Here is a 17448-nt window from a genome sequence, read left to right as displayed (position 1 = left end):
CTTTCCCCATGTGTGTCAGTGGTTTCATTTTAACCTGTGTGTGCTAAAGTAATCTAAGTTGAGAGGCCCACGTTAGACTTTGATGATATGCCTATTTGTATAGCGCCGCATTTTCACATGATATATAAACTGAAGTATAAATTCGATAATATTTGATAAGTATATTGTCCGGTTCTGTGGTGTAGTGGTTATCACGTCTGCTTTACACGCAGAAGGTCGCGAGTTCGAACCTCGCCAGAACCTGGTTTGTTTTTGCAAATGGGCACTCCATTACTTTTAATAACGAAAGAAATTGTTTGTGTAACTGTAACTGTTTGAAACCTAAAATTTGGCTAGACATAATAATTCAGAAATATTTCTTGGCACCCAAGGTCCTGCGGCAATCTATTGAAAAACCTATCATCTCCAAAACAGTATGTATACTGAGGCAAATGTGAGGTCTATATAGCTTTTGGCAGATGACAGAATGGTTCAGAAACTGACATTTACCATTATCTAACGTGTTATATATCATACTGAATGGTTAAATTGTGCCAGTTGAAGAAAGAAAAAAAGAAAACAACCACAGCAATTGCTTTTAACGTGTTACAATTTATAGTTGCTGTATTGAGACCTTTTACAGTTTTAATGACAATCCGTGTAGTGGTTATCACGTCTGCTTTACACGCAGAAGGTCGCGAGTTCGAACCTCGCCAGAACCTGGTTTGTTTTTGCAAATGGGCACTCCATTACTTTTAATAACGAAAGAAATTGTTTGTGTAACTGTAACTGTTTGAAACCTAAAATTTGGCTAGACATAATAATTCAGAAATATTTCTTGGCACCCAAGGTCCTGCGGCAATCTATTGAAAAACCTATCATCTCCAAAACAGTATGTATACTGAGGCAAATGTGAGGTCTATATAGCTTTTGGCAGATGACAGAATGGTTCAGAAACTGACATTTACCATTATCTAACGTGTTATATATCATACTGAATGGTTAAATTGTGCCAGTTGAAGAAAGAAAAAAAGAAAACAACCACAGCAATTGCTTTTAACGTGTTACAATTTATAGTTGCTGTATTGAGACCTTTTACAGTTTTAATGACAATCCGTGTAGTAAATCCTACCGTTTTCTCAAATTGTTAAACTGTTAAACTTCGGCGTCGAATCAAAAGAGGATAACTACATGCAATTATGCCGATAATATATCTAACTTAAACAAGTTGACAAATGACAGACGTACATTAAAAACAAAACAAATAGGGACCTATTCAAGTGCACCTTTCATGATGCACTCGCCTTAAATGCAATGAAACAATAACAGTCATTGCTGCCTGGGAATGCTTGTTGGTTCCGTTTGATACATGTAATGACATATCTATTTGATGCAATTTCCTCTCGATTTTGATTATTGTTTCAATTTGAGATTTCGTAGTAAACCGTCTCGGAAATGAAGTGTTGTTAAGATTGAAATAAACAATTAATTTCCCCATAGGAGACATTCCACAGTACAGTGTATATCTATTGTGAAAGATGTCCAAATTTTAAAGCGTAGCATATCTTTATTTTTTTTGTGCAGCCTGTAAGATTAATATATAAATAATTAAACTACGTTGTTAGGAACATAACTTATACCGTTTTGGGGCATTAAAACAGCATTTTCATTATAGTGGTTGAAAGGTAACGCACGTTACTTGACCGATCAATATTCAGTTTCTATTCAAATCAGAAGAATAAATCTCTATCAAATGATGATGACTAGCAATTTCCAACATAAATGAAACATTTATTGTGCATTTTTGTTAATATTTTTCAACCATAGACGTCTACTTTTATCTGTTGACATTGTGCTGGTAGTGTGGTCATACTTCATCTACATTGTTATACTTATTATGAGAATTACTGTTGATTAACTGATGAAATAAGTGAATCTGAAAAGTTAAGAAATGTTTCTGTAAAATGTTTAATATATAAGCTAAAGAAAAGTCTGCAGAAACCCAACTATTTCATACAAAAGAGTAACCTATGTTACGTTTGGCAATATAACAGACGTGATGTCAAAACACAACATCTGTTACCTGTTTTTAGTATTTTCATTGTTATATTTGAACTATACTTAGTGTTGAGATATTTTCTATTGCCAAATGTGGTATACAAACAAAGTACAATACCCATCATGCGGTTTTTAGCACAAACAGAGAAAAAAAAAGATGACTAGGTATTGATTTTTGCCCATGAAATGTTAAGTGTATGCGAATATAGAAAAATAAGCTTGCCGAATCAATCAACATGTTTACCATATTAGCTTTATGAGACCTCAGCAAAAAAACAATGGGTATAGTGGCAATGAAGGATGGATGAAAGCAAATAAACAAAATACCACCTTTATACTAGATCGACATTATCAAGTTTTTTACCATGATAGTTCACGTGTGGCAAATACTAATTTTATTTTCCAACCTAGGCTCAAATGTTTGAGCTTCTGCACTTGAGGCAATAGTACCAAACATAACACATATTGAATGGTACACATTCACTTGTGTATTGGAGCTGCAAACACAAAAGGGCCATCAAAACCCAAGGACAACAATAAGAAACGCCAACAAAAAGAACTAACATGAATGATAGAATAATGTTGAAAGGATATATTTAGGTGTTACCACATTTTTTACTACTACACCCATTAATAATAATAAACAATTATGGACTATTCAAGCAATTGTGACACTGTGTTACCAGTAAACATAGTAAGTCAAATGAATGAAAACATTTAATTATCAAATTTAAAGTGAAAGAATGTCTTGTTGTTTTTTTCAGTCGTATTTGGTTTAGCGAGTCTTTGAACAATATGTTCCTCAGGTTCCTGTGATGAATCTTCCCTCGCTGGCCACTTGTAACCATATTTACACTTCTGCATGTATCGCAGTATATATTCTCTCTCAATATTATCAACGATCTGGAAAAAAGACGAAAGATGTAACAATACCGATCAATTTAAACAAAATAAAAAAAGTTGATGTGTAAGACTTTTATAAAAAAACTGAACTTGTTTAAAGACTGACATTTTAGTCCAAACCAAAACAAAATCAAATTATTGAGAACATGTGTAATCAGTTTAGTTCCTCAGCTAGCTTTCAGTTAATTAGCCAGCAAGATTTAGATAAAACATCAGTAATGACAAATAAAGTCCAATAAGACTAAACAATAGGCTCACTTATTATCACTGTACCAAAAATGAGTATCAAAACTTAATATTTCCTAATCTGAAACATGCAATAACAAAGGACACCAAATGTGATTGATGTCAATAATTAATCTGCAAGTAAAATAAAAGAGAAAGAACATCAACGAAACACAATAAACAAATAACAATAACAAAGAACCTTTTTACCTCAGCAACAAAATTCTGTGTTTTTTTTTGTCCACATTGAAGTTTCACCAACACGAAATTTCCCACATCATGATGCATTAGCCTAAATTCATAACATAATTATTATAAAAAAAAACTTGACGTACCATTTCAGTTAAATAATATATCACACAAATACTAAAACAAATCAAAAAGGAGAGAAGTTTACAAATTTTTTTTCAAATAAAACTTCATTTCAACAATATCAAAATTAATAAAGAATAATATTCCCTTACCTTTTGCAATCTGCTTTGTCTGTTGTCTCCAAGCCATCTACATTCTCTGGAGTCACCATGCCATCTGCTTTCTCTGGAGTCACCATGCCATCTGCTTTCTCTGGAGTCACCATGCCATCTTCTTTCTCTGTTGTCTCCATACCATCTGATTTCTCTGTTGTCTCCAAGCCATCTACTTTCTCTGGAGTCACCATGCTATCAGCTTTCTCTGGAGTCACCATGTCATCTGCTTTCTCTGGAGTCACCATGCCATCTACTTTCTCTGTTGTCTCCATACCATCTGCTTCCTCTGCTGTCTCCATACCATCTGACTTCCCTGTTGTTAACAAGCCACCTGCTTTCTCTGTTGTCCCAAAGCCATATCCTTTCTCTGGAGTCATCATGCCATCTGCTTTCTCTGGAGTCGCCTTGCCATATACTCTCTCTATTGTCTCCATACCATCTACTCTCTCTGTTGTCAACAAGCCATCTGATTTCTCTGTTGTCTCCAGGCAATCTGCTTCCTCTGTTGTCCCAAAGCCATGTACTTTCTCTGGAGTCATCATGCCATCTGCTTTCTCTGGAGTCACCATGCCATATACTCTCTCTATTGTCTCCATACCATCTACTCTCTCTGTTGTCAACAAGCCATCTGATTTCTCTGTTGTCTCCAGGCCATCTGCTTCCTCTGTTGTCTCCAAGCCATCTGTTTTCTCAATTATCTCTAACCCATCTACTTTCTCTGAAGACATCATACCAACTGCTTTCTCTGTTGTCATCAAGCCATCTGAATTCTCTGTTGTCTTAAAGCTATCATATATCTCTGTTGTCTCCATGCCTTCTGCTTTCGCTGTTGTCTCCATACCATCTACTTTCTCTGTTGTCTCCAAGACATCTGCTTTCTCTGTTGTCTCCATACCATCTACTTTCTCTGTTGTCTCTAAGCTATCTGCTTTCTCTGTCATCTCCATGCCATCTGCTGTCTCTGTTGTCTCCAAGACATCTGCGTTCTCTGTTGTTTCCATGCCATCTGCTTTATATGTTGTCTCCATGCCATCTGCTTTCTCTGGAGTTACCATGCCATATACTCTCTCTATTGTCTTCATACCATCTACTCTCTCTGTTGTCAACAAGCCATCTGATTTCTCTGTTGTCTCCAGGCCATCTGCTTCCTCTGTTGTCCCAAAGCCATGTACTTTCTCTGGAGTCATCATGCCATCTGCTTTCTCTGGAGTCACCATGCCATATAATCTCTTTATTGTCTCCATACCATCTACTCTCTCTGTTGTCAACAAGCCATCTGATTTCTCTGTTGTCTCCAGGCCATCTGCTTCCTCTGTTGTCTCCAAGCCATCTGTTTTCTCAATTATCATTAACCCATCTACTTTCTCTGAAGACATCATACCAACTGCTTTCTCTGTTGTCATCAAGCCATCTGAATTCTCTGTTGTCTTAAAGCTATCATATATCTCTGTTGTCTCCATGCCTTCTGCTTTCGCTGTTGTCTCCATACCATCTACTTTCTCTGTTGTCTCCAAGACATCTGCGTTCTCTGTTGTTTCCATGCCATCTGCTTTATATGGTGTCTCCATGCCTTCTGCTTTCGCTGTTGTCTCCAAGACATCTGCTTTCTCTGTTGTCTCCATACTATCTGCTTTCTCTGTTGTCTCTAAGCTATCTGATGTCTCTGTTGTCTCCATGCCATCGGATATCTTTGTTGTCTTCAATCCATCTGCTTTTTCTATACCATTAACTGTCATATTTTCTGTACCAATATCATTTACTGCACCAACGTCTATATCCATACTATCAATGTCATATGTCATTTATAGAATATTTCAAAGTCTAATGTTAAGTAAGTTTAAGTGAATTGTAAACAGGTTATGATTGACCATGATTTTTTTCCATAAAAGTCACATGTAACATTAGTTGTACATCTTAAGGTAAACTGGTAAATAACAGTCTTTCTTATATTATCATGATAGTTATAAAGAATTTTAAATTAAACCATCCTCTTTAAATTTAAATCTTTATCAAAGACTTCAATTAAGAACTACATCTAAATTAATTTGATGTCAAAATCATATTATACTGGACATATTTTAAGTAAGATAAATATCTTTGATGAGTGGTCAAACATCACAGCTGTTGTTTTTTGTGTTGTGAAATTTGTTTGTGCATTAAATGTACTTAAATGGTACATTGACATGTGGGTGATTTAAGATAAGAAAACAGAACTTTTGATACTTTCAGGTAAAGAGTATATTAAAAGTATTTTTGAACAGGATATGGTAACACCAGTGTGCTTGACAATGTTAACAGGTTGAATTAAGTAAACAGATGTCATGAATGACAATGTTACACCAGCCAAGATCTAATAAATTAATTTCTTATTTGTAACTATTATTTATAATTTTGTATACATTATCAATAATAAGCCTAAAAAAAGAACAAAACACGTTGAGCAATGTTTAATTTATTGTATCAGTCAGACACCAAACTGTTGTGATGAATGACAGTTTTTTCAGGCAAGAACTGAAAAAAACAATAAGTCCATAATAACATTGTTATCTTTTTATAGTAAAATGTTCACATGTACAATTCAGATCTAATAAGGCATGTAATTTTCACCTTTATAAAACAGAAGTATGTAAAAAAAAACATTATAATGTGTTTAAAACATGTTAGGATTGGTGATTAATAGAAATACATTGCTTAGTAACAACTGTGTACTTGACATTTCTGTCCAGGACGTTGAAGTCAACCATCACTTAGTTATTCGTGGTTAACATAAACACACATCCCTATAGATCTATTTTTCTTTTTGTTTTCAAAGTGTACATGTATCATAGTAGATTCTCTTTGCAACTTTTTCTTTATCATGACAAGCTTTCTTTTTGATGATGTGATGTACAAAAAACATAAGTGATGTTTGACTCTAATTTTAAACCAGACAATGTATGTCAATGATAACATGTGTTACCCATGTCAATACCGAAATCATGCGTATATCTGGTGTCCCTTTCCAAACTCCCCAGGTATTTTATATAAAGTTTGCACTCTTTAAAACAACCATAGCACATTAAAAACCACATCTAAACACGGGACATTTAATGGATTATTTACTTATAACGGTAACTAATGTTATCATTCTCAACGAACGTGAAAATCCTCAATTTCTGACTGAAAACTTACCTGAGGAAATTGCTTGCCATCTTGTATTGTAATAACCAAATCAGATACGGTATTAATCCGGTCGTTTAACTTCCGGTGGAATTGTCTAGAACAATCAACTGCAGATTAAAATTCATTGGATAATATTGCATAAACTGCATCCAACAACCGTTACTTTTTTGACGGAATATTTTTTATTTTTTTCAGTTGTGTTTATTTTTTTAGGGTTTATTGCTCTGTACGCCATACTATAAGAAAAACGTGTTATAACATTAGATGTTTTCAGTGATAACAAGTTTGCGTTCTTTTTATTTCACATTTTCCTTTCTGTGTGTCTCGTTGCTAACACTGTTATTTGACGGAAAATCGTAATGCTTGGGTTATCATCTAAATAAATCAAAGTTTTCCTAGAAAACACTACTAAAACAACTTCATGTTCATAATTTAAATAAAATATTGATTGCACTATGCTTTAAAACCATCAACTTGAACAGAAAATAGTATCATGAACCAAAAATTTTGCTGTGAAAATTTGACACTCTGTTGAATTTTGCATTTGTCCGTGATTTTTTTCTCAAAATCTACAGTTTTAACTTCAAATCTTTTTTAATATAACTCCAATCACCATGAAATTTTAAGAACTATCTCTTTATTCATTTAGTTTCAATTCTGATATCTAACACTTTTATTTTTATGATTATAATTTGCTCTACACAGGTTATAATGAATGTCACTGTAAGTTCCACTGTAGCGTGGAATGGCTCATAGGCGACAATGGTAGCCTTTTTTGAGATACCGACTTTAGAAAGTTGATTTTTTTTAACGAAACCTTGCTAGAATCAAAAAAAAGTTATTAGGACAGTATTTTTTGGTCCAAAAAAATATAGGTTCGCGTTGCTTTTCTTAGCGTATTTTGTACTTATCTCCCATGCCTATCAATTTTGCCCTTAAAACATACATACGTGTCTTGACCTAGTGTTGAAAAGTCATCTCGATCAGTGCCTTTATAGGGCTATGGAATAATTTTTATTTTGCCTTTTGTATAAAGCAGAGTGCACGAAGTCTCTAATAATAAAAAAATAACGGGCGCACATTTCGACCAATCAGGATTAGCCATACTCTTAATTCTGAATACCATGTTATGCTCATAAACTGACTGCGCCCATAAAATCTAATGGTGTATTGTAACCGTGGCTTAATCCTGCTTTCTTTTCTTTTCTTTTTAGTTAAAAAGAGCTATTTGACATTAAAAAAAAAAAGAGGAAAATTTCTCGACAAAAGAGTCTCACATTTGTAGAAGTTGACGCGTCAGTGCCAATGTAAAAAAAAAACAACCTTGTCCAGGCCGAAAAAAAGTATGTTTCCGCTGAGGATTGAACTCAGGACCTTCCGCGTGTTAAGCGGATGTGATAACCACTACACCACGGAAACCATTAATGAAATGTGCCTTATTCATTTATTTAGTAGTCAGCTGTCCGACTGATCATTGGCATATTGGTGTTTTTTTAATACTCATTTGCATTACTGTTATTGGTTTTTTTTCAAAGCATATTGTATTAAACATTTGAAGAGTCCGTCATGCAAACTTATTTATAGGCCGTCATGCAAACTTATTTATAGGAAGCACTTCTAAAACCTACAAGAAGTACATGATACATTCTGAAATATGGAAGACTGGTACAGTTTTCTTTTTATCTTGCTTTCCCCATGTGTGTCAGTGGTTTCATTTTAACCTGTGTGTGCTAAAGTAATCTAAGTTGAGAGGCCCACGTTAGACTTTGATGATATGCCTATTTGTATAGCGCCGCATTTTCACATGATATATAAACTGAAGTATAAATTCGATAATATTTGATAAGTATATTGTCCGGTTCTGTGGTGTAGTGGTTATCACGTCTGTTTTGGGTTGTTTTTGAGTACAGTGAAAATATTACTCTATTATAAGTTATTGCTCGGATTACCAAGCTAAAATATGGATTTATAATATTCTAACTTGTTTTAGAAGTAAGTTCTTTTCATTGATATTGGAAAACCCGTCTTTATTAACTGTTTGAAATGTTGTAAATATTTTTGGATTGAAAGAGGCTACCCGAGGGTGAATTGTATAACTGTTTTTAATTATATTTATAATGGAGAGACTTCCAGCTTTACTGTTGAAAACTATAGAAAATGCATGCGAACAATTTCGTAATATATCATTTACTGTGCATGGTGAAAATGACAGAGCCCGTATATCTGTAGTTTTTACAAATGAAGATTATACTAAAAGTAAAAGAAAATCAAATTCTACCGTAAATCGTAATAAAAAACGGATGAAAGAATATAACAATGACAATGTAAATATTGAGAATATTGAGAATCCTACAAATGTGATTTGTTCAGACCGTTCATCTGAAATAATTCAAATAACGAATGAAGAGGTATCGACAAATACCTTAGATATAATGGACTTTGACGATAACCCGTCTGTGGCCTGTGGTACTACAGGTAACATCGAAGTTATAGAGAGTCCGAATATAGAACTGTCGATCGATACAGGTAAAGAATTGTCTATGTCACCAACCTGTTTAACAAGTAAAAGTGTAAACAATGTGAATGAAAATAAACATAGAGTATCAGTTGGGAGAATTGAAAATAATAAATGCAACGGAGACGAAGATAATTTATTATCAAACTGTACAATTAGTCAAGCAAATAACAGTAATATTGTATCTACTCCGTCAACATGTGACAAAGTGAAAGAACATAATAAAACTTTACAAGCTAGTAGATTTATTTATAAAATTGTTTTAAAACAAAACCGAAGTGGTATGGACATATTAATTGGAAAAACGCAAAGAGGACTTCTGATATTATATCATATGGGCCATAAAAATGTTGAAATTGTCAATCGCGGGGAACGAGATTACCGGTTATTGAACAAAGTGGTAACCGAGGATTTTAAAGATGTTAGAACAACAAAACTGATGACTGATGCAGTCCGTCAAGGAATACTGGAGATTGAAAACCTGGCTTGTGGAAATAAAAAACTGTAAAATTTGTTTAAGTATTTTATAATTTGTTTTTGTAATGAGAAGTGTGTATGTTTCTGTGAGAAAATGGGAAAAAATGTTTTTGCTGAATTATGATAATTAGATTGTGATTTTGTTTGCTTGTCTTATTATTGCTGATAATTGACTTAATATTTAATACTTTTGAATTTATTTGCATGGTGGAATGGAGACCAGCCCTTTGCGATCTTTTATTTCGATTGTATCAATTTTCGTCATATGTAGGACAATAATACAGTACCGTACAAACACTAAAACTCTTTAATTTTTTCATTGTATTCGGTGTAGGCTTTTATAATTTCAATGTATGAGCAGAATGGTAGATTAGAATGAGATTGAATATAAATATAGGGATATGATGTTGTTCCATAGAAAATGATAGATATATATGTAAATATGAGTATACGAAAGTTGATATTAATCAGATAATTATGTTCGTGACAAATATTTCACGCAATATAGATAATTTTGCAAATATGATTCATTTTCAGAGAAAGGACAATAAATAATGAAAATGTTTTTATGTTTGTGTAATTGAAACTGTGATATGTATATATGAATTGTGAATATAATAAAGATAAAAAAAAAAAAAAAAAAAATCACGTCTGCTTTACACGCAGAAGGTCGCGAGTTCGAACCTCGCCAGAACCTGGTTTGTTTTTGCAAATGGGCACTCCATTACTTTTAATAACGAAAGAAATTGTTTGTGTAACTGTAACTGTTTGAAACCTAAAATTTGGCTAGACATAATAATTCAGAAATATTTCTTGGCACCCAAGGTCCTGCGGCAATCTATTGAAAAACCTATCATCTCCAAAACAGTATGTATACTGAGGCAAATGTGAGGTCTATATAGCTTTTGGCAGATGACAGAATGGTTCAGAAACTGACATTTACCATTATCTAACGTGTTATATATCATACTGAATGGTTAAATTGTGCCAGTTGAAGAAAGAAAAAAAGAAAACAACCACAGCAATTGCTTTTAACGTGTTACAATTTATAGTTGCTGTATTGAGACCTTTTACAGTTTTAATGACAATCCGTGTAGTAAATCCTACCGTTTTCTCAAATTGTTAAACTGTTAAACTTCGGCGTCGAATCAAAAGAGGATAACTACATGCAATTATGCCGATAATATATCTAACTTAAACAAGTTGACAAATGACAGACGTACATTAAAAACAAAACAAATAGGGACCTATTCAAGTGCACCTTTCATGATGCACTCGCCTTAAATGCAATGAAACAATAACAGTCATTGCTGCCTGGGAATGATTGTTGGTTCCGTTTGATACATGTAATGACATATCTATTTGATGCAATTTCCTCTCGATTTTGATTATTGTTTCAATTTGAGATTTCGTAGTAAACCGTCTCGGAAATGAAGTGTTGTTAAGATTGAAATAAACAATTAATTTCCCCATAGGCGACAATGGTAGCCTTTTTTGAGATACCGACTTTAGAAAGTTGATTTTTTTTAACGAAACCTTGCTAGAATCAAAAAAAAGTTATTAGGACAGTATTTTTTGGTCCAAAAAAATATAGGTTCGCGTTGCTTTTCTTAGCGTATTTTGTACTTATCTCCCATGCCTATCAATTTTGCCCTTAAAACATACATACGTGTCTTGACCTAGTGTTGAAAAGTCATCTCGATCAGTGCCTTTATAGGGCTATGGAATAATTTTTATTTTGCCTTTTGTATAAAGCAGAGTGCACGAAGTCTCTAATAATAAAAAAATAACGGGCGCACATTTCGACCAATCAGGATTAGCCATACTCTTAATTCTGAATACCATGTTATGCTCATAAACTGACTGCGCCCATAAAATCTAATGGTGTATTGTAACCGTGGCTTAATCCTGCTTTCTTTTCTTTTCTTTTTAGTTAAAAAGAGCTATTTGACATTAAAAAAAAAAAGAGGAAAATTTCTCGACAAAAGAGTCTCACATTTGTAGAAGTTGACGCGTCAGTGCCAATGTAAAAAAAAAACAACCTTGTCCAGGCCGAAAAAAAGTATGTTTCCGCTGAGGATTGAACTCAGGACCTTCCGCGTGTTAAGCGGATGTGATAACCACTACACCACGGAAACCATTAATGAAATGTGCCTTATTCATTTATTTAGTAGTCAGCTGTCCGACTGATCATTGGCATATTGGTGTTTTTTTAATACTCATTTGCATTACTGTTATTGGTTTTTTTTCAAAGCATATTGTATTAAACATTTGAAGAGTCCGTCATGCAAACTTATTTATAGGCCGTCATGCAAACTTATTTATAGGAAGCACTTCTAAAACCTACAAGAAGTACATGATACATTCTGAAATATGGAAGACTGGTACAGTTTTCTTTTTATCTTGCTTTCCCCATGTGTGTCAGTGGTTTCATTTTAACCTGTGTGTGCTAAAGTAATCTAAGTTGAGAGGCCCACGTTAGACTTTGATGATATGCCTATTTGTATAGCGCCGCATTTTCACATGATATATAAACTGAAGTATAAATTCGATAATATTTGATAAGTATATTGTCCGGTTCTGTGGTGTAGTGGTTATCACGTCTGCTTTACACGCAGAAGGTCGCGAGTTCGAACCTCGCCAGAACCTGGTTTGTTTTTGCAAATGGGCACTCCATTACTTTTAATAACGAAAGAAATTGTTTGTGTAACTGTAACTGTTTGAAACCTAAAATTTGGCTAGACATAATAATTCAGAAATATTTCTTGGCACCCAAGGTCCTGCGGCAATCTATTGAAAAACCTATCATCTCCAAAACAGTATGTATACTGAGGCAAATGTGAGGTCTATATAGCTTTTGGCAGATGACAGAATGGTTCAGAAACTGACATTTACCATTATCTAACGTGTTATATATCATACTGAATGGTTAAATTGTGCCAGTTGAAGAAAGAAAAAAAGAAAACAACCACAGCAATTGCTTTTAACGTGTTACAATTTATAGTTGCTGTATTGAGACCTTTTACAGTTTTAATGACAATCCGTGTAGTGGTTATCACGTCTGCTTTACACGCAGAAGGTCGCGAGTTCGAACCTCGCCAGAACCTGGTTTGTTTTTGCAAATGGGCACTCCATTACTTTTAATAACGAAAGAAATTGTTTGTGTAACTGTAACTGTTTGAAACCTAAAATTTGGCTAGACATAATAATTCAGAAATATTTCTTGGCACCCAAGGTCCTGCGGCAATCTATTGAAAAACCTATCATCTCCAAAACAGTATGTATACTGAGGCAAATGTGAGGTCTATATAGCTTTTGGCAGATGACAGAATGGTTCAGAAACTGACATTTACCATTATCTAACGTGTTATATATCATACTGAATGGTTAAATTGTGCCAGTTGAAGAAAGAAAAAAAGAAAACAACCACAGCAATTGCTTTTAACGTGTTACAATTTATAGTTGCTGTATTGAGACCTTTTACAGTTTTAATGACAATCCGTGTAGTGGTTATCACGTCTGCTTTACACGCAGAAGGTCGCGAGTTCGAACCTCGCCAGAACCTGGTTTGTTTTTGCAAATGGGCACTCCATTACTTTTAATAACGAAAGAAATTGTTTGTGTAACTGTAACTGTTTGAAACCTAAAATTTGGCTAGACATAATAATTCAGAAATATTTCTTGGCACCCAAGGTCCTGCGGCAATCTATTGAAAAACCTATCATCTCCAAAACAGTATGTATACTGAGGCAAATGTGAGGTCTATATAGCTTTTGGCAGATGACAGAATGGTTCAGAAACTGACATTTACCATTATCTAACGTGTTATATATCATACTGAATGGTTAAATTGTGCCAGTTGAAGAAAGAAAAAAAGAAAACAACCACAGCAATTGCTTTTAACGTGTTACAATTTATAGTTGCTGTATTGAGACCTTTTACAGTTTTAATGACAATCCGTGTAGTAAATCCTACCGTTTTCTCAAATTGTTAAACTGTTAAACTTCGGCGTCGAATCAAAAGAGGATAACTACATGCAATTATGCCGATAATATATCTAACTTAAACAAGTTGACAAATGACAGACGTACATTAAAAACAAAACAAATAGGGACCTATTCAAGTGCACCTTTCATGATGCACTCGCCTTAAATGCAATGAAACAATAACAGTCATTGCTGCCTGGGAATGATTGTTGGTTCCGTTTGATACATGTAATGACATATCTATTTGATGCAATTTCCTCTCGATTTTGATTATTGTTTCAATTTGAGATTTCGTAGTAAACCGTCTCGGAAATGAAGTGTTGTTAAGATTGAAATAAACAATTAATTTCCCCATAGGCGACAATGGTAGCCTTTTTTGAGATACCGACTTTAGAAAGTTGATTTTTTTTAACGAAACCTTGCTAGAATCAAAAAAAAGTTATTAGGACAGTATTTTTTGGTCCAAAAAAATATAGGTTCGCGTTGCTTTTCTTAGCGTATTTTGTACTTATCTCCCATGCCTATCAATTTTGCCCTTAAAACATACATACGTGTCTTGACCTAGTGTTGAAAAGTCATCTCGATCAGTGCCTTTATAGGGCTATGGAATAATTTTTATTTTGCCTTTTGTATAAAGCAGAGTGCACGAAGTCTCTAATAATAAAAAAATAACGGGCGCACATTTCGACCAATCAGGATTAGCCATACTCTTAATTCTGAATACCATGTTATGCTCATAAACTGACTGCGCCCATAAAATCTAATGGTGTATTGTAACCGTGGCTTAATCCTGCTTTCTTTTCTTTTCTTTTTAGTTAAAAAGAGCTATTTGACATTAAAAAAAAAAAGAGGAAAATTTCTCGACAAAAGAGTCTCACATTTGTAGAAGTTGACGCGTCAGTGCCAATGTAAAAAAAAACAACCTTGTCCAGGCCGAAAAAAAGTATGTTTCCGCTGAGGATTGAACTCAGGACCTTCCGCGTGTTAAGCGGATGTGATAACCACTACACCACGGAAACCATTAATGAAATGTGCCTTATTCATTTATTTAGTAGTCAGCTGTCCGACTGATCATTGGCATATTGGTGTTTTTTTAATACTCATTTGCATTACTGTTATTGGTTTTTTTTCAAAGCATATTGTATTAAACATTTGAAGAGTCCGTCATGCAAACTTATTTATAGGCCGTCATGCAAACTTATTTATAGGAAGCACTTCTAAAACCTACAAGAAGTACATGATACATTCTGAAATATGGAAGACTGGTACAGTTTTCTTTTTATCTTGCTTTCCCCATGTGTGTCAGTGGTTTCATTTTAACCTGTGTGTGCTAAAGTAATCTAAGTTGAGGGCCCACGTTAGACTTTGATGATATGCCTATTTGTATAGCGCCGCATTTTCACATGATATATAAACTGAAGTATAAATTCGATAATATTTGATAAGTATATTGTCCGGTTCTGTGGTGTAGTGGTTATCACGTCTGCTTTACACGCAGAAGGTCGCGAGTTCGAACCTCGCCAGAACCTGGTTTGTTTTTGCAAATGGGCACTCCATTACTTTTAATAACGAAAGAAATTGTTTGTGTAACTGTAACTGTTTGAAACCTAAAATTTGGCTAGACATAATAATTCAGAAATATTTCTTGGCACCCAAGGTCCTGCGGCAATCTATTGAAAAACCTATCATCTCCAAAACAGTATGTATACTGAGGCAAATGTGAGGTCTATATAGCTTTTGGCAGATGACAGAATGGTTCAGAAACTGACATTTACCATTATCTAACGTGTTATATATCATACTGAATGGTTAAATTGTGCCAGTTGAAGAAAGAAAAAAAGAAAACAACCACAGCAATTGCTTTTAACGTGTTACAATTTATAGTTGCTGTATTGAGACCTTTTACAGTTTTAATGACAATCCGTGTAGTAAATCCTACCGTTTTCTCAAATTGTTAAACTGTTAAACTTCGGCGTCGAATCAAAAGAGGATAACTACATGCAATTATGCCGATAATATATCTAACTTAAACAAGTTGACAAATGACAGACGTACATTAAAAACAAAACAAGTAGGGACCTATTCAAGTGCACCTTTCATGATGCACTCGCCTTAAATGCAATGAAACAATAACAGTCATTGCTGCCTGGGAATGATTGTTGGTTCCGTTTGATACATGTAATGACATATCTATTTGATGCAATTTCCTCTCGATTTTGATTATTGTTTCAATTTGAGATTTCGTAGTAAACCGTCTCGGAAATGAAGTGTTGTTAAGATTGAAATAAACAATTAATTTCCCCATAGGCGACAATGGTAGCCTTTTTTGAGATACCGACTTTAGAAAGTTGATTTTTTTTAACGAAACCTTGCTAGAATCAAAAAAAAGTTATTAGGACAGTATTTTTTGGTCCAAAAAAATATAGGTTCGCGTTGCTTTTCTTAGCGTATTTTGTACTTATCTCCCATGCCTATCAATTTTGCCCTTAAAACATACATACGTGTCTTGACCTAGTGTTGAAAAGTCATCTCGATCAGTGCCTTTATAGGGCTATGGAATAATTTTTATTTTGCCTTTTGTATAAAGCAGAGTGCACGAAGTCTCTAATAATAAAAAAATAACGGGCGCACATTTCGACCAATCAGGATTAGCCATACTCTTAATTCTGAATACCATGTTATGCTCATAAACTGACTGCGCCCATAAAATCTAATGGTGTATTGTAACCGTGGCTTAATCCTGCTTTCTTTTCTTTTCTTTTTAGTTAAAAAGAGCTATTTGACATTAAAAAAAAAAAGAGGAAAATTTCTCGACAAAAGAGTCTCACATTTGTAGAAGTTGACGCGTCAGTGCCAATGTAAAAAAAAACAACCTTGTCCAGGCCGAAAAAAAGTATGTTTCCGCTGAGGATTGAACTCAGGACCTTCCGCGTGTTAAGCGGATGTGATAACCACTACACCACGGAAACCATTAATGAAATGTGCCTTATTCATTTATTTAGTAGTCAGCTGTCCGACTGATCATTGGCATATTGGTGTTTTTTTAATACTCATTTGCATTACTGTTATTGGTTTTTTTTCAAAGCATATTGTATTAAACATTTGAAGAGTCCGTCATGCAAACTTATTTATAGGCCGTCATGCAAACTTATTTATAGGAAGCACTTCTAAAACCTACAAGAAGTACATGATACATTCTGAAATATGGAAGACTGGTACAGTTTTCTTTTTATCTTGCTTTCCCCATGTGTGTCAGTGGTTTCATTTTAACCTGTGTGTGCTAAAGTAATCTAAGTTGAGAGGCCCACGTTAGACTTTGATGATATGCCTATTTGTATAGCGCCGCATTTTCACATGATATATAAACTGAAGTATAAATTCGATAATATTTGATAAGTATATTGTCCGGTTCTGTGGTGTAGTGGTTATCACGTCTGCTTTACACGCAGAAGGTCGCGAGTTCGAACCTCGCCAGAACCTGGTTTGTTTTTGCAAATGGGCACTCCATTACTTTTAATAACGAAAGAAATTGTTTGTGTAACTGTAACTGTTTGAAACCTAAAATTTGGCTAGACATAATAATTCAGAAATATTTCTTGGCACCCAAGGTCCTGCGGCAATCTATTGAAAAACCTATCATCTCCAAAACAGTATGTATACTGAGGCAAATGTGAGG

At 34.2% G+C, this 17448-nt stretch overlaps 1 protein-coding gene and 8 non-coding genes across 9 annotated transcripts; 4 read left to right on the top strand and 5 right to left on the bottom strand.

Moving 5' to 3' along the window:
* The first annotated feature begins 170 nt into the window (after positions 1 to 170).
* Positions 171 to 243, top strand: Trnav-uac (transfer RNA valine (anticodon UAC)). Its single transcript has one exon. It is a non-coding gene; the product is annotated as a tRNA-Val (tRNA).
* A 2371-nt stretch (positions 244 to 2614) lies between these two features.
* LOC139486125 (uro-adherence factor A-like) lies at positions 2615 to 5426 on the bottom strand. The gene is made up of 2 exons (XM_071270842.1): positions 3630 to 5426; positions 2615 to 2940 (listed from the first exon to the last, which is right to left on the bottom strand). The coding sequence occupies exons 1-2, from the start codon at positions 5411 to 5413 to the stop codon at positions 2685 to 2687; spliced, it is 2040 nt and encodes a 679-aa protein (XP_071126943.1). The 5' UTR covers positions 5414 to 5426; the 3' UTR covers positions 2615 to 2684.
* A 2714-nt stretch (positions 5427 to 8140) lies between these two features.
* Positions 8141 to 8213, bottom strand: Trnav-aac (transfer RNA valine (anticodon AAC)). The gene has a single exon. It is a non-coding gene; the product is annotated as a tRNA-Val (tRNA).
* A 3638-nt stretch (positions 8214 to 11851) lies between these two features.
* Trnav-aac (transfer RNA valine (anticodon AAC)) lies at positions 11852 to 11924 on the bottom strand. The gene has a single exon. It is a non-coding gene; the product is annotated as a tRNA-Val (tRNA).
* A 438-nt stretch (positions 11925 to 12362) lies between these two features.
* On the top strand, positions 12363 to 12435 carry Trnav-uac (transfer RNA valine (anticodon UAC)). The gene has a single exon. It is a non-coding gene; the product is annotated as a tRNA-Val (tRNA).
* A 2283-nt stretch (positions 12436 to 14718) lies between these two features.
* Trnav-aac (transfer RNA valine (anticodon AAC)) lies at positions 14719 to 14791 on the bottom strand. Its single transcript has one exon. It is a non-coding gene; the product is annotated as a tRNA-Val (tRNA).
* Positions 14792 to 15228: 437 nt separating this feature from the next.
* Positions 15229 to 15301, top strand: Trnav-uac (transfer RNA valine (anticodon UAC)). Its single transcript has one exon. It is a non-coding gene; the product is annotated as a tRNA-Val (tRNA).
* A 1367-nt stretch (positions 15302 to 16668) lies between these two features.
* Trnav-aac (transfer RNA valine (anticodon AAC)) lies at positions 16669 to 16741 on the bottom strand. Its single transcript has one exon. It is a non-coding gene; the product is annotated as a tRNA-Val (tRNA).
* Positions 16742 to 17179: 438 nt separating this feature from the next.
* On the top strand, positions 17180 to 17252 carry Trnav-uac (transfer RNA valine (anticodon UAC)). Its single transcript has one exon. It is a non-coding gene; the product is annotated as a tRNA-Val (tRNA).
* Positions 17253 to 17448: the final 196 nt, after the last annotated feature.

The sequence above is a fragment of the Mytilus edulis genome, chromosome 8, assembly GCF_963676685.1.
Source record: "Mytilus edulis chromosome 8, xbMytEdul2.2, whole genome shotgun sequence".
Lineage (NCBI taxonomy): Eukaryota > Metazoa > Mollusca > Bivalvia > Mytilida > Mytilidae > Mytilus > Mytilus edulis.
This window is presented reverse-complemented; position numbering and strand designations above follow the sequence as displayed.

Coding starts and splice junctions, on each gene's coding strand:
- LOC139486125 (XM_071270842.1), bottom strand. CDS start 5,413: ATGGATATAGACGTTGGTGCAGTAAATGATATTGGTACAGAAAATATG. Junction 2,941..3,629: donor GACAAAGCAGATTGCAAAAG/GTAAGGGAATAT, acceptor TCTTTTTTCCAG/ATCGTTGATAATATTGAGAG.